At 49.4% G+C, this 16,579-nt stretch overlaps 2 protein-coding genes across 2 annotated transcripts; both read left to right on the top strand.

The window, feature by feature from the left end:
• Positions 1–6,384: 6,384 nt before the first annotated feature.
• LOC102458765 (olfactory receptor 14A16-like) lies at positions 6,385–7,299 on the top strand. Its single transcript, XM_014573756.1, has one exon. The coding sequence runs from the start codon at positions 6,385–6,387 to the stop codon at positions 7,297–7,299; it is 915 nt and encodes a 304-aa protein (XP_014429242.1).
• Positions 7,300–15,423: 8,124 nt separating this feature from the next.
• LOC106732028 (olfactory receptor 14C36-like) lies at positions 15,424–16,359 on the top strand. The gene has a single exon (XM_014573758.2). The coding sequence runs from the start codon at positions 15,424–15,426 to the stop codon at positions 16,357–16,359; it is 936 nt and encodes a 311-aa protein (XP_014429244.2).
• Positions 16,360–16,579: the final 220 nt, after the last annotated feature.

Here is a 16,579-nt window from a genome sequence, read left to right as displayed (position 1 = left end):
AAGCCCAGGATTTAAATATCGCATGCTTTATTTTCATGTTCCCATCCGGCCACCATTTTTAAGTCCCCCTTAGTCCGAACGAACTGCCCACGGCTACACGCGGCAGTTTAACGTTAATCCGAACTTAGGACTTAGTTCAGATTAACTGTTACTCCTCATTCCACTTTGATACATGACATGTGATGTCATTAATGTACTGCTCACTTGAATGGTTGGTTTCGAGGCGGAAGGATTAAATGTAATAAAGAAGCCCATCTACCCCATCCAACTCTGGGTCTCCCTCCACTTTCCTTTCTAACCATCATAGAGTCCTAGAACACTAGAACTGGACTCTATGTCATCAAGTCCAGTCTCTGGCCTACCAGCAGGACCAGGCACTGTCTAGACCATCCCTGATAGCTGTCTGTCCAACCTGCTCTTAAATAGCTCCAGGGATAAATATCCCCAGGGACAACCTCCCCCAGCAATTTATTCCAGTGTTTCACCACCCTGACAGGTAGGAAGTTTTCCCTAATGTCTAAGCTAAACCTCCTTTGCCACAATTGAAGCCCATTGCTTCTTGCCCTATCCTCAGAGGTCAAGGAGAATAATTTTTTCTCCCTCTTCCTTGTAGCACCCCTTTAGATACTTGAAAATTGCTAGCATGTCCCCTCTCAGCCGTGTCTTTTCTAAGCTAAGCAAATCCAATTCTTTCAGTGTTCCTTTATAGGTCATGTTTTCTAGGTGAGTTTTTTCTGCTTTTCTCTGGACCCTCTCCAGTTCCTCCACGTCTTTCATGAAGTGTGCCCCTAAATGGGATGCATAGACAGGGGAAAATGTAAAGTAGAGCCGAGAAATTAGTTGACATCTGTATTTGACACTCGTGTCAGAATATTGTGTTCCGTTTTAGTGCCCACAATTCACGAGGAATATTGATAAATAGGACAGGATTCAGAAAAGACATGAAGATGAATAATGGATTTGAATCCAGGCCTTGTAGTGACAGGTTGAAGGAACACAACCTATGTACCTTAACAAAATTATGGTGAAGATTGACTTGATTGCTGTTGATAAGTATCTATCTGGGGAACTAATATTTAACCATGGTCTCATCAATCATTTAGACAGTGATCTAATAACATCCAATGCCCAAATGTTGAAGACAAGTTCAGATTGGAAATATGCTGTACATTTTAATGGTGAGTATAATTAAGTTGAGGTAGATACGACCTCTCTGAGAATTTTTAAATGAAGAATGGAAGTTGTTCTCAAAGGTCTACTGTAGAAATGATTTTGGGGAAGTCTTGTTCCTCACGTTATATGGGCGGATTCCTTTAGGCTTTGGAATCTATGCAGCTATTAAAGAACTGTCAATGGTAGTAGGGGTCCCATTTTCCACTCAGTGGTAGGAGATAGAACACCAGGTAAGGTGGAAAATAATTTCATGGCAGCAGGATAAAAACTATATATGTCAGTTCTCATGTGAGGAGAGTGACCAGGATAAAGATGAATGTATATACTGTGGAAATCAGACACTTGGAGAGATGAGGACCAAATAAAAGGCTGGAATTATGCTGGCTGTACAGTTGAAATGCCAGGCAAATCATTTTCCTGCTCCGTATTGTAGACCCAACCATCAGGCAACTAAATAGCAGGGAGAAGGGAATCTCAGTACCTCTGGAGTTGAATGGAAGATCTTAGTTATAAATTTAGTGTGTCTTCTTCTCTTATATATTTGAAAGAGCTTGTTTATCTGTGATTGAGTGAGTCTGTCTGTCCATCTGACTGTTTGCTGAAAAACTGCTCCAAAACCGTAAGAGCTAGGACCACCAAATTTGATAGGCAGCTTCTTATCATAACTCAAAGAAAGAACAGGGTGTGGTAGTGCCAGGGCAATGGGATGTGCCTGGAATGTGACTATTCTCCATAACATGGAAAGGGAGGAGGCTGCCAGAGGGACATTTATACTGCGTCATGCCACAAGGGGGCAGCAAGCGGCCAGAGATGGGAACTGGAGATATAAGGGGCCCAGGGGCAGGTAAGGTTCCTGCTTGCAGCCTGGGGAAAGAAGGTCCCCTCTGCCACTGGCCCCGGGAAGCCACCTTCTGGACACGGCAAGCCCCCAGGAGCCACCCTCAGCCAATCACTGGAGCAACCAGACCTGGGGAGTGGCCTCACCCTGCCCTGGAGAGCTGCCACTGTCCATTTAGCACAGCCCTCACTGAACCAAACCATGGGGAGCGTCTGCCACCAGACCCCCACTTCTGCAGTCCCTTGCCCTGAGCCCCTCTTCATCCAGGAACCCTCACTGCAGTGCTCCCACACACTAACCCCTTCCATGAGTCCCTCCCTGCCCTCAACCCTCACTCCTGCAGCCCCACATCTCCAAACCCCCACCCTCAGCCTCGCAACCCCCAACACTACACCCCCCACAGCCTCATGCCACCTTTCCTGAGCCGCTTCTCATCCCCAAACCCTGACTTCTGCATCCCCAACACTCCCCAGCCTTTGCCCCTCCCCAACCCCCAGCCCTGACTCCTGAACCCCTCACGTCCCCAGCCCCCTTCCCTGAGCCCCTGTCAGCTGGTGCAATAAATGTAGTTCGCTTGAAACCAAACAGCTGCATCTCCCCTTGACAAGCCTAATTACACGGAATGCAGGGAGACTGTATCAACTGACAGCAGCTTAGGACGCTGCGCTGAGTTTCCCGCCGGCCACTTCCTTCTGACCAAAGTCAACCACCCGGGGCAGCCTGAGCTCTGGGGTCCTCTGGGGGCTGCATCCCAAGAGTTGCTGGTGCAGCAAAGAAGACAAAAAACCTCTGCTGTTCCAGAGCGGATCGTGTGGGGTTAACGAAGGAGCAGGCTGTCCCAGGCCAGCTGGGGCTCTGGTGCGCGGCAGCTCTGGGCTGTTCCCTGTCACATGCCTGTGCTAGCCATAAATAGCTTCTTCTGCAATCTCCTTCCCACAGCTCCTCAGCCCTGTCTTGTATGTAGCCAGATGCCTTCCAGGGATGCTGTCATGGTGTGAGATCTGGGGCAGGTCCTGTTCCCCTTCTGTGGGTCCAGATCAGCTAGGGCAGGGTGACAGGGTGGTTTGCTCCACAGGTGAGATCAGAGCTGGGCTCCTAGCCCTAGAGACCGGGTTTAGGTACTTAGCCCCAGAGCAAGCCCCAGAGCAAGGCCCCGAAGCTGTGACCATGTTTGCGGCCTGAACAAGCCAGGATCACTTTCTCAACTGCAGGGCAAGAGGACTTTCTACTCCCCTCCTGTTTAGTCCTTCGCCTCTCGTCCAAGCCTGCCCGAAACGGGGAAATACAAGGGAGGATGCAGGAACCAGCTGCTGGATAAATCAGCCAAGGGGCATTATTCACAGACAGGCAATAACGGCAGAATCCCGGCAGTGAAGTTTCTGGCGCAGCACAGGCTGGGAAGTATCCCGCAAAGCCCAGGATGGTGAGTTTGTTATTTCAGTCCAACAGGGTTAGGTGTGAATGTCCTGGTCACATTTCATAATGGAACTGGGAGTGACAAGGGGAACCATTCACGACTTGTTATCTGTATTTAATGAAATGTTTGCAGGGGTTTGGAAGGTTTGTTTTTTTTTCCTGTTGACTTGTTCTCCCCATTGTGAAAACCAAACTTTTGTTTTTGTTCAATAAGAACCAGAATATTTCAGCCAAACCACCAGAAATGGAAAAATTTTCAGGTAAAGGAAGGAAAATCAATTTTCTGAGTTTTCCACAGCACAGGTTTTCCTTCAAGAGTAACAGAACTCCCCAGAAGTTGTTGTGAGTTGAATCGCCGGTGTTTCTTTGATATAATTTAAACAGAAAATGTCTGAGTTTCCCACACTGGTGTCTTAGATTGAAACTGGATGGGAATGCTGGTCTAGTCTAGAAATAGTAAAATCTGCACCCACTCACTATGTTGCTATGATGTGTTTCTGTTTACTTGTTGAATGGTAAGAAGGAGCAAGCAGCAAAGTGGGAAGCCCATAGCACAGGTATTAAACATATTAATGCCTTCAATGGGAACAGTGAATTGACCCCCTCCACCACTAGCCAAAGCCTGTATCAGTTAACTGTGCCCAACCATATAGGGGAGGTCAATGAGATTAGCACCTAGACAGTCAGCTCTACCATCATATGACCTCTCTACTGCTGTCAGCTAACTACAAGTGCTGCAAAGAGAGGCACCGAAAGCACACATAACGCACAGTGCAACCCCCTGACAGCCAGCAGTCCCAGCAGACAAAGCATAGAAAGGGAGGAAAGGGAAACAGAGGCACAGCAAAGGTAAGTGACCAGCCTGATATCACATGGCAGGTCAGTAGTAGAATCAAGAATAGAATCCAAGTGTCCCAATAGCTCCTCAGAATCAAAGAGAGGTCCCAGATGATTGGGAAAAGGCAAATGTAGTATCCGTCTTAAAGAAAGAGCAGAAAGATAATCTAGGGAACTACAGACCAGTCAGCCTCATCTCGGTCCCCGGAAACATCATGGAGGGGATCTTCAAGGAAACAATTTTGAAGGACTTGGAAAAGCAGAAAGTGATCAGGAATAGTCAGCATGGATTCACCAAGGGCAAGTCGTGCCTGACCAATCTGATTAGCTTCTAGGATGAGGTAACTGGCTCTGTGGACATGGGAAAGTCAGTGGATGTGATCTACCTTGACTTCAGCAAAGCTTTTGATACTGTGACCCCCAATATTCTTGCCAGCAGTTGAGTAAGCATGGATTGGATAAATGGACTGTGATGTGGATAGAAAGTTGGCTAGACTGTCGGGCCAAACGGGTAGTGATCAATGGCTCAATGTCGGGTCGGTGGTTGGTTTGAATCAGAGTGCCCCATGGATCGTTCCAGGGCCAATTTGGTTTAACATCCTTATTAGTGATCTGGATGAGGGGATGGATTGCACCCTCAGCAAATTTGCAGATGACACTAAACTAGGGGAAGAGATAGATACATTTGAGGGCAGGGAAAGGGTCCAGAGTGACCTGAACAGAGTAGAGGACTTGGCCAAAAGATATCTTATGAGGTTTAACAAGGACAAGTGTAGAATCCTGCACTTGGGAAAGAAGAATCCCAAGCATTGTTACAGGCTGGGGACCGACTGGCTAAACAGTAGTTCAGCAGAAAAGAACCTGGAGATTACAGTGGCTGAGAAGCTGGAGACGAGTCAACAGGGCGCCCTTGTAGCCAAGAAGGCTAATTGCATATTAGGGTGCATTGGAAGGAGCATTGCCAGCAGATCTAGAGAAGTCATTATTCCCCTTTATTCAGCTCTGGGGAGGCAACATCTGGGGTAGTGCATTCAATTCTGGGCCCCCCATTACAGAAAGGGTGTGAATGCACTGGAGAGAGTCCATCGGAGGGCAAGCAAATTGATTAGTAGCTGAGGCACATAAGTTAGAAGGAGAACATGAGGGATTTGGGCTTGTTTAGTCTGCAGAAGAGAAGAGTGAGGGGGGATTTGAGAGCAGCCTTCAGCTCCCTGACTTAGAGTCCCAAAGAGGCTGGAGAGAGGCTGTTCTCAGTGGTGACAGATGGTGGAACGAAGAGTAATGCTCTCAAGTTGCAGCGGGTCAAGTCTAGGTTGGATATTTGGAAAAACTAGGATGGTGGGGAAGCACTGGGATGGGTGTCTTAGGGAGGGGGTGGAATTTCCGTCCCTCGACATGTTTAAGTCCTGTCTTGACAAAGCCCTGCCTGGGTTGATTGTATTGGGATTGGTCCTGCTTTGAGCAGGGGGCTGGACTCGATGACTCCTGAGGTCTCTTCCAGCCATGGGATTCCATGATTCTATGAGAGGCAATGACACAGCAGGGAGGTTGCTGGGAGCTGTTGCTAGCCCACCTGTTCAGAGAGGTGGAGCTGGGATCTAATGTCATGAATCAATACGGAGGCAGTGGGACGTCCATGGAATGTTGCAATGGAATTTGACAGATGAGCTGCCATGCAGGATACTGAGTCACTATGTGTCTCACATTTCCCCAGAAAGTGGTTTTCAGGCACTGATGGAATTTTTCTTTCATGCCCGTGCCCAGGGCTTGCTGCTTGTAGCAACAGGGGATCCCTCTTGGCTGGAGCTGTTGCAGGTGGGATTGTGCTTTGTTCCATCCTTCACAGAGCTTTTAATCCAGCCCGATCCTAAGCCATCCTACACCATTCCCAAGTCTTTGGATGGTGCAAAGAGATGCAGCTCCATGGCCTGACTGGGAGCCGGGCCATTTGATACCCATGTATAACTCACTGCCGCTAGGGAGTAGCTGGGACTGACACTGGGCATGGTGGACATCCACAACATGAGAGGGTACTGTAGGCCATTCCATGTAACACTCTAATCCCCACCCTGTCTGTGTCCTTCCCTCCTCAGTCAACACACAGTGAACTGAAGAAGAAAATGTTCAACCAAAGCACCGTGACCGAGTTGCTGCTCCTGGGCTTCTCTGACATCCGGGAGCTGCAGGTTTTGCACTTTGCACTTTTCCTTGTGCTTTACCTAGCAGCCCTGATGGGGAACCTTCTCATCCTCATAGCCATCGCCCTCGACCACCGTCTGCACACCCCCATGTACTTCTTCCTGGGCAACCTGTCCATTATAGACCTTGGCTGCATCTCTGTCACCATCCCCAAATCCATGGTCAACTCCCTCCTAGACACCAGGTTGATTTCCTATCCTGCCTGTGTCACCCAAGTTTTCTTCTTTGTAGTCTTCACTGCAGCAGATCTTGCCTTACTCACCCTTATGGCCTATGACCGATACGTTGCCATCTGCCGACCACTGCACTATGAGAGAGTGATGAATAGGGGAGCCTGTGTCCACATGGCCACTAGTGCCTGGATCACTGCTATTGTCTACTCTGCCCTGCACACCGGGAACACCTTCACGTTACCCTTCTGCCAGTCCAACGTCGTCGACCAGTTCTTCTGTGAAATCCCCCAGCTCCTCAAACTGGCCTGCTCCGACTCCTTCCTCAGTGAAGTTGGGCTTATTGCCTTCGGTGTGTTTTTAAATTTGAATTGCTTTGTTTTTATCATTGTGTCGTATGTTCAGATCTTCAGAGTGGTGCTGAGAATCCCCTCGGAGCAGGGCCGGCACAAAGCCTTCTCCACCTGCCTCCCCCACCTCACAGTAGTCTCTTTGTTCCTTTGCACTGGCTTCTTTGAATATCTGAAACCCACCTCCAGCTCAGCATCGTATCTGGATCTCACGGTGACTGTTGTTTATTCCCTGGTACCCCCCATGATGAATCCGGTCATCTACAGCCTGAGGAACAAGGAGCTCCAAGTTGCATTAAAGAAACTTATTGTGTGAAGGTTACACGCCAAGAATTAAAGTGCCTCTCATTGTGTCTTGACTGCAATTTCATTCTGAGCTTCTTCATAGACCAAAGAAACTGATCATGTGGAGGTTATTCACCAAGAATTAAGGTCTGGATTGTAATTTCACTGCCTGGACTGTAATTTCACTGAGCTCCTTTGTAGATCCAATAAACTGATGACAAAATTCCCTCCTTGATAAGATAGGATGCACCTTATTAGGAAGTCATAAAATCCAGACTAATGTCAATGGCATTGAATGAGTTAATTTTCAATCGTAACAGTGTAAGGAAGATCTGACTGTAAGTATCTGTCCATAAACATGCCTACAGACCTAGCTATGTCCCTTAGGATGATTATGAATTTAAAACTCAACTCCATGGAGAACGGTAAACTAAGACCCTGATCTGGAAATACACGTAAGCCAATGCTTAACTTTAAAAATGACAAAAGTCCCATGGAAAGCTGAAAGTAAATTACATGATTATGTGGTTTTTTATCTTTTGGATTCGGGAGTTATGGATGTAATTTTCAACTGGGCATTTAGGAATGAGACAACCAACTGTGAACTGAGGAAGAAAATGTCCAACCAAACCACCATGACTGAGTTCCTGCTTGGGGGGTTCTCTTGACATTCGAGGGCTGCAGGTTTTGCATTTTGTGGTATTTCTAGTGCTTTACCTGGCAGCCTTGGTGGGGAATCTGCTCATCATCTCAGTCATAGCCCTCGACCACTGTCTTCACACTCCCCTGAACTTCTTCTTAGAGAATCCGATACCTTGGCTCCATCTCTGTCACCGTCCCAAAATCCATGGCCAACTCCATCCTGGACACCAGGTTGATTTCCTACCCTGGCTGTGTCGCCCAAATCTTTCTCTTTGTCGTCTTCACTTCAACTGATCTTGCCTTACTCTCCATCATGGCCTACGACTGATACATCACCATCTGCCAGCCCCTGCACTATGAGAAAGCGATGAAAAAGAGAGCTTGAAGCCCACCTCCAGCTCAGCATCTAATCTGGATCTGGCGGTGGGTGTTCTGTACACTGTGGTGCCTCCCATGCTGAATTCGGTCATCTACAGCCTGAGGAACAAGGAGATCAGAGCGGCCCTCAAGAAATGGATGGGGTGGAGGTTTATCTCCATGAAGTGAAATGTCCTTCAGGGTTTGTGATTGCAGCCTCAGCTTCTTTATGATAGATGCACTAGTGCCACTGAAATTAAATGGATTAATTTGGCATTAGACCAGTGTAAATAATAGCAGAATGTGCTCCTCATACCCCTCCATCTAGATACACACCTGTCCCTCTCTCACAGGGATTTAATATCACAATTGCACAACATTTTGCACAGAAGATCAATAGCCACAGCTAAGTCACTAGTGGTCTTTGTGAAGTCTCTTCCTCTTCTCCTGTTCGGGGATAAAATTGTGGTGGGGGTATGAGAACTTTGGCTTAGGTATTTGCTTTTTCCATTTATTGCATTTTAGCGATTCCTTGGCTGCCTTGTTTCTTTGTTCCAGCTGACATTTGTGAGGTAGGAATTTGCTGGATGAAATATGTAGAATTAAGTGGGGGCATCAGTTGATTTTGTCATCTATTCAAGGTGTCAATGTCAGAATCTCTTTGAATGGTTTTTTTGAGGCTATGTCTAGACTGCAGGCTTCTTTCGGAAGAGGTTTTTCTGGAAGAGATCTTCCAAAAAGACTTCTTTTGAAAGAGAGCATCCACATGGATGGGACGCTATCTCACCTTTAAATTCTAATTGCTGCGGACAGAGTGGACACCAGGGCACCTGTGCATTTTCCTGGAGGCCTCGTTTCTTGAAGATGAAAAAAAACCTTTTCCCTATCCACACATGCCTTTTTCTGAAAGGGCTCTTTCGGAAAAAAGGCTTCTTCCTTGTAGAATGAGGTTTACCCCTGTCGGAAAGCCCTCTCTGCTCTTTCGACTTATTGTAGCAAGAATACAATTGCAGTGTGGACGTAAGTGTAGTTTTTCTGGAAAAACGGACATTTTTCTGGAAAAACTCTGCAGTGTAGACATACACTGAGAGACTGGAAGATTTCCTTTCCCGAGCGATGAAGAATTCATGATTTCCATTTAAATGATTTATTTCATGTGGATGGGATGTTAATGTGCTATTTATTATACACTAGTAGAGGTGCCTGGCGTTACTCAGGTCCTTAACTATAGTAAAGTTGGGACTTGTTAATTAAAGGGCAATGTATGTGCTTGATTTGAATGATGGGGCTCAGAGCGGAAGGTGGAGTGTGCAGGAGTCAGGGCAGGAGGTGGGGGTTCAGAGAATGGAGTGGGGTATAGGACTCATGGTAGGGAGAAGGGGTACAGGTGTGAGTGCAGGGGTGTGAGGTGTTGGTGGGGCTCAGGGCAGGATGTAGAAGAGAAGGGGTAAAGGAGTCAGGGTTTGGAGATGAGGAGGGACTCAGGGCTGGGGGTTGGTGTGAATGGAGGGGGCTGGGGTAAGGCACTGAGGTTAAAGAGTAGCTCAGGGGGAATAGAGTGTTGAGGTGCAAGACCCAAGCCAGGGGGTGGATGGTGCATCACTCAGGGTAGGGGGGACGCTGGACTATGAGCCTGGAACATTGGGGGAGCTCACAGGGCTTGACCATGATGGCAAGGGGAAAGCTGGAGGCTTTTCCCGGGTCATGGGGCTGCGCTCCCCAGTTTGAGGCTCCTTCTGAGGTTGGGGGTCAGGCATCCAAGAACCATCCCCAGTCTTCAGCTGGTTCTCCTCCACCCTCCATCTGGTCCGGGGGGTTGGGCTCCACAGGCCGTCCCCGGCTTCCAGCCTGCCTGGCAGGGGGACCATGCCCGGCATCTTCCTGCTCTCTCCTCCCACCCCCACCCCAGCCACAGGGGTTGTCTTGGCCTGCAGCTGGTCCACTCATCCAGTGGCCAGCAACATGGGAAGCTCTGTCCCCAGCTGGCCACTCTCTGGCTGGTGTTGCCCCGCTCCTGTGGTCATCAGGCGGTATTGCTGTCCCCCGCACTCGCTGCCTCCAGTGGTCATCCTGTAGTATCGATGTCTCTCCAATCAGCCCCCTCTCTTTTCATGTTATGGAAACCAGTCCCATTCCAGGCACTTCTCATCGTCCTGGCACAATCAGACTCTGACCTTGCATTACGTTAGGGAAAGAGAAAATAGCCCTTAGGTGGAGATCTTGGACACATGGACTTGCAAGCAGACAGACAGAAGGACTCTCAGACAGACATATACACAAACTCTTTAAAATACAGTGTAGTGGGGCGGAGTGGCAACCCAGGGCCCTAGAGTGGGAGAAGCCCCTCCCAGAGCCTTGGTGGGCAGCGCCTGGCCCCAGCTCATCACCTGACCAGAAGTCAGGAGGTGGGGCCAGAACTATAGAAGACCAGCCTGAGAGGTCCATCAGCCCCCAGACGCCAGAGGAACCAGGATCCTCCCCTGTGCTTCCAAGCAGGGAGCTGGACCAGACTGCCGGAGCCCAGTTGGGCCATGGCCTGGAATTCCTGTTCACCGTGCCAGCGGTTCCAGTCCTGCAAAGCACAGAGGAAATGCCCTGGAGCCAGGCACATGCGGAGGGGTAGAAATGGAAGCAACCCAGGGATCGCCAACAGCAGTTTGGCTGAACCAGAGGTGGGGTCACTGTGTTGCATTGTGGATCCAGGAGCAGGCCGGGATGCAGTGGGGTGGGTGGGACTACATCCCCCCAGCCACCCAGTCCTGGGAAGTAGCCTCCCCCCTCGGCATTTGCTGGACCCCTACCCGAGCAAGGAGATCCAAGTTTGATGACCAGCTGCTTGTTTGCTGTCGCGTCCTGAACTAGGGCTTGGGCCAGTAGCTCCTATTAGCTATTGGGGGCCTTGAGCCCAGGCCAGGACCCACTGACTACTGGCCCATTGACCCAGAGGGGGAGAAGCCCCTTCCATATCCGACTGGGATAGATAGATCAATAGATTAGAGCAAATGGGTCCTTCTATCATTTTGTATATTTTGGTATAAATACATGGACAGACGAATGAGCGGGTGAATACAATATTCTTCTAATGGTCTACTGTTGTAATGTTTCCTAAGGGCAAAATGAGCCTGGCTAGCAAAATCAAATGATTATTCAACAAAATTACTGGAGGGATTTAATTGCTCATGTTTTCTCTGTGTTCCTACCCTGGTCAGTAAATTGTCCCTTTTTTTTGGAGGAGGCCGTCAAACCGGCTACTCACTCCAGCTACTGCAGGTCACAGCTCCTGTGGAAAGAACCGCAGGTACGAAACATGGCAGGAGACATCATCATTGGCAGGCAAATTGCTGTCACCCAGGACCCCTTGAGAGGGAGAATTGTGTGATTCCACCCCACGTATTCACCTCAGGGATGTGTTGGTCTTTGCCTGGACCCTACCCTTGACTGGGAGGATGGATGACAACCCCACCTGTGCCCACAGCTCCTTCACTCTCCCGTCCAGAGCCCGGCAGTCACTCCTGATCTGCTCAGGGTCATTCCTCGCAGTGTCACTGGGGTCCATGTGGATGGGCAGCGAGGGGGAGTGGTCAGAGGGCCACGTGATCCTCTACGATCCCTCCGTGATGCCTCTGCCTGGCTGCCAACCTCCTGGGAAGCTGGGCCAAGCAGGCGGATGGGTGTCTCCATCCAGCTGAGAAGGGAGCCACAAACCAACTTTGTATCAATTTCCACCAGTTTAGGATGCAGCATTTGTCTCTGGGTGCTTCTTCCTAACCCACATCAAACACTCGGGGTGGCCAAAGCCATGGGAGCCTTTGAGGGCTGCATCCCAAGAGATGTGGTGCAACCCCCAGAGGAAGGATTGAAGTCCTGGCTTGGCAAAGCCCTGGCTGGGATGATTGAGTTGGGTTGGTCCTGCCTTGGGCAGGGGGCTGGACTCAATGACTCCTGAGGTCTCGACCAGCCTTGGAATTCCAGAAACGCAGGAGACCAAACGTCTCTGCTCTGCCAGAGCGGAGTCTGTGGTGTTCATGAGGGACCAGGCTGCTCCAAGCCAGCCGAGGCTGTAGGGCCACCGGGCTTTGAGCTATCGTAGATCACATCTGAGCCACCAATGGAGAGTTGATTCTGCAATCTCCTTTACTGCCCTTTTGACTTCAGCTGAGCTCTGTCTGTAGCCAGGGGTCCTTCCAGGGCCACTGTCATCACGTGGCACGTGGGGTTTTTCCCCTCAGGGATTGAGAGGTGCCATGGAGACCGGAGTTGTCTATTTAGCCCCAGTACAAGCTGGGCCCCTGTTTGCTGCGTGCGCTGGCTGGGAGCAGTTTCAGAGCAGGGAGGGGATTTCTGCCTCCGTCCTCTGTGCTCCTTCGCCGCTCAGCCCAGCCTGCCCGAGGGGAAGCCGGGAGCAGCCATCTGAGGAGCGGGTCCCTGTGTGCTATGAACTGTATGGAAGGGCATGGAGAACGCAGCAGGATAAGACAGCGATGGGGCATTTCTGGCAGGTCCATGGCTAAGCGATGACTGAAAATCCTGGTGGTGAAATGCATCCCAAGCGGGGAACCATCCGGCAAAGTCCAGCACGGTGAGTTCGTTACTTCAATTAAACGTACTTAGGGGTTGATGTATTGGGGAAAATTAACACTAGAGCTGCAAGTTAGTTACCGTGGGAACTCAGCCAGACTTTTCACATCATTGAATCAACCTTAGAGCTGCTCAGAGGTTTTTATTTTCCTTCCCCCAGGAGAGAACAAGGGGCCTTTTTACAGAAATTGAATGAAACCCAAATTTTTTATTTGGGAACATCTTCCAGGGGGTACAGGAACCCACAAGAGGAGAGGCAATTCTCCATTTAGTCCTGAGTGGAGCGCAGAATCTGGTCCACAAGGTAACTATTACAGGACAGCTTGGGAATAGTGACCATAATATAATAACTTTTAACATTCTTGTGGTGGGAAGAACACCTCAGCTGTCCAAGACTCTGTCATAAGAAAAGTCAAAAAAAGATTTTGAGGAACAGCTAGCCAAAAACTCAAAAAGAAATAGCAAAATGTTTTTTAAGTACATTAGAAACAGGAAGCCAGTTAAACAACCAGTGGGGCCCCTGGATGATCGGAATACAAAAGGAACAATCAAGGACGATAAAGCCATTGTGGAGAGACTAAATGATTTCTTTGCTTTGGTCTTAACGGCTGAGGATGTTAAGGGGATTCCCAAACCTGCACCGTCCTTTGTCGGTGATGAATCTGAAGAACTGTCATTGAAGTGTCATTAGAGAAGGTTTTGGAACAAATTAAAAACTTAACAGTAACAAATTATCGGGACCTGATGGCATTCGCCCAAGGGTGCTGAAAGAACTCAAATGTGAAATTGCGGGACTATTAACTGTGGTTTGTAACCTCTCCTTTAAATCAGCTTCTGTACCCAAGGACTGGAAGACAGCTAACATAACGCCAATATTTAAAAAGAGCTCTGAGATGACAGACCAGTAAGTCTAACATCAGTACCGAGCAAATTAGTTGAAACCACAGTAAAGAATAAAATTGTCAGACATGTAGAAGAACATAATTTGTTGGGCAAACATCAACATGGTTTCTGTAAAGTGAAATCCTGTCTTACTAATCTATTAGAGTTCTTTGAAGGGGTTAACAAACATGCGGACAGGGGGATCCACTAGATATAGTGTACTTAGATTTCCAGGAAGCCTTTGACAAGGTCCCTCTCCAAAGGCTCTTGTGTAAATTAGTTTGTCGTGGTATAAGAGAGAAGATCCTTTCATGGACTGAGAACTGGTTAAAAGACAGGAAATAAAGGGTAGGAATAAATGGTAAATTTTCTGAATGGAGAGGGGTAACTGGTGGTGCTCCCCAAGGGTCAGCCCTAGGACCAATCCTACTCAACTTATTCATAAATGATCTAGAGAAAGGGGGAAGTAGTGAGGTGGCAAAGTTTGCAGACAAAACTAAACTGTCAAGATAGTCAAGATGAAAGCAGACTCCACAGGGTCATGCTCCGTTCCCTGGGCTCCCTGCCCTGCTGAGCCGCCTCCCTGGCTGGTCCGGGCATGAAGGGCCAAGGGGCCTCCAGCCACAGGGGTGGGGTGGCAGGGGGAGGAGGAGAAGAGATGAGCTCTGCCTGATCATCCTTTCTCCTCCTCTCCTTTCCACTCCCCTCCTGTGGCTGGAAGCAGGTCCCATCCCTTCCCCCCACACAGGGCCCAAAACACTGCTGCCAGCTGCATTCTGGGGACACCCATGACAGGAATCTGGTGAGGGGGTATGTGACGTACCCCACCCCACACCAGACACCCCCCCCACATGTTGCCCCAAGATGACGCTGTGGCAGGTACCAGGAAAAGTGGGTCCGTCCAGGCAGCCCAGCCAGGCATGGAGGGCAGAGAGGGGCAGGTAGGAAGGGTTGGCTCAGCCAGTTATACCCCCTGGGAGAGAGGGGTGCAGTGTGTTTGGGGGCATCACCCCTCCTTGTTTTATCCCTTAAACCTCAAAGATCAGAAAGTCAATACAAAGCCTCCAGCTACACGGCTTTTCGCTTCAACCGGTCAGTCCACTCGATGTTCATTTGAACGTTTGTACGATCGGTTGCCGTTGAACTCACTTTAGGATGAGTCATTTGACCAGGTGTCCTGTAATCAGCCTAGGGAAATATGATCACACTATTACGAGCCCAAGGGTGCACTGAGATGGAGATGGGATCCTGTCTCACTTGATGCGTAAGCCGGCAGCCGGACGTCCCTGCGCCATTAGAGCAGAACCATTCCATTGGAGCGGGCGTGCAAGCTCCTGAGTGAGTCAGATTGCTGCAGAAAGTGTCGGCATTTTAGTTTCATGCCCCAGTTCCGGGCCTGCTGTTTGTAGCAATCAGGGAGCCGTCTCGGCCAGAGCTGCTGCCCTGGGATTGTGCTTTGTTCCAGCCTTCACACAGCATTAGACCCAGCCCTGTCCTGCGCCTGATCTTCAGATGCAGATCCCTGGACGGTACAGGAGTCAGGCCAATGGGCCCGGGATAACTCACTGCTCATGGTGAATGCAGCTGACGAGAGACGAGGGCCTCTGGGTCAGTCAGTACCAAGGGGAAGCACTTGGCCTCTCTGAACCTCACCACTGTCTTTGTCCTTCCCTCCACAGATATCACAGAGAAGGAAATGCCCAACCGAACCACCGTGACCGAGTTCCTGCTCCGGGGGTTCTCAGACATCCGGGAGCTGCAGGTTTTGCACTTTGTGGTGTTTCTGGTGCTTTACCTGGCTGCCCTGGTGGGGAATCTTCTCATCATCATAGCCATAGTCTGTGACCACCGACTGCACACCCCCTTGTACTTCTTCCTGGGGAACCTGTCTCTCCTAGACCTCGGCTCCATCTCCGTCACTGTCCCCAAATCCATGGCCAACTCCCTCCTGAACTCTAGGTCGATTTCCTACCCTGCCTGTGTCGCCCAAGTCTTTCTCTTTTTTTTCTTCGCTTCAACTGATTTTGCCTTACTCACCGTCATGGCCTACGACCGATACGTTGCCATCTGCCTCCCGCTGCACTACGAGAGAGTGATGAACAAGGGAGCTTGTGTCCAAATGGCAGCTAGTGCCTGGTTTGCAGGTATTGTCTACTCTGCCCTGCACACCGGGAACACCTTCACTTTACCCTTCTGCCAGTCCAATGTCATCGACCAGTTCTTCTGTGAAATCCCCCAACTCCTCAAACTGGTCTGCTCCGACTCCTACCTGAGTGAGGTTGGACTTCTTGCCTGTGGTGTGATTCTAGGTTTAAACTGTTTTGTTTTCATCATTGTGTCGTATGTTCAGATCTTCAGAGCGGTGCTGAGAATCCCCTCGGAGCAGGGCCGGCACAAAGCCTTCTCCACCTGCCTCCCCCACCTCGCTGTGATCTCCTTGTTAATTTGCACTGCTTTATTTGCGTACTTGAAACCCACCTCCAGCTCAGCATCAAGTCTGGATCTGGTGGTGGGTGTTCTTTATGCCGTGGTGCCTCCCATAATGAATCCGGTCATCTACAGCTTGAGGAACAAGGAGATTAAAGCTGCAATGAAAAACTTGACTGGGTGGAGGTTATTTTCCAAGAATTGAAATGTCCTTCAGTGCTTGTGATTGCATCCTCGGCTTCTTTATTGAATCATAGAGTCATACAATGCTAGGACTGGAAGGGCCCTCGAGAGGTCACCGAGTCCGGTCTCCTGCCCTCATGGCAGGACCAAGCACCTTCTAGATCATTCCTGATAGAGGTCTGTCTAATCTGCTCTTAAATATCTTTCAAGATGGAGATTCCACAACCTCTCTAGGCAATTTT

The sequence above is a fragment of the Pelodiscus sinensis genome, chromosome 30 (assembly GCF_049634645.1).
Source record: "Pelodiscus sinensis isolate JC-2024 chromosome 30, ASM4963464v1, whole genome shotgun sequence".
In the NCBI taxonomy this organism is placed as follows: Eukaryota; Metazoa; Chordata; order Testudines; family Trionychidae; genus Pelodiscus; species Pelodiscus sinensis.
Note: the sequence above shows the minus strand (reverse complement) of the source record. Positions and strands in the feature narration are given on the sequence as shown.

What these genes read in the sequence shown, in the direction of transcription:
- LOC102458765 (XM_014573756.1), top strand. Translation starts at nt 6,385, where the DNA reads ATGTTCAACCAAAGCACCGTGACCGAGTTGCTGCTCCTGGGCTTCTCT.
- LOC106732028 (XM_014573758.2), top strand. Translation starts at nt 15,424, where the DNA reads ATGCCCAACCGAACCACCGTGACCGAGTTCCTGCTCCGGGGGTTCTCA.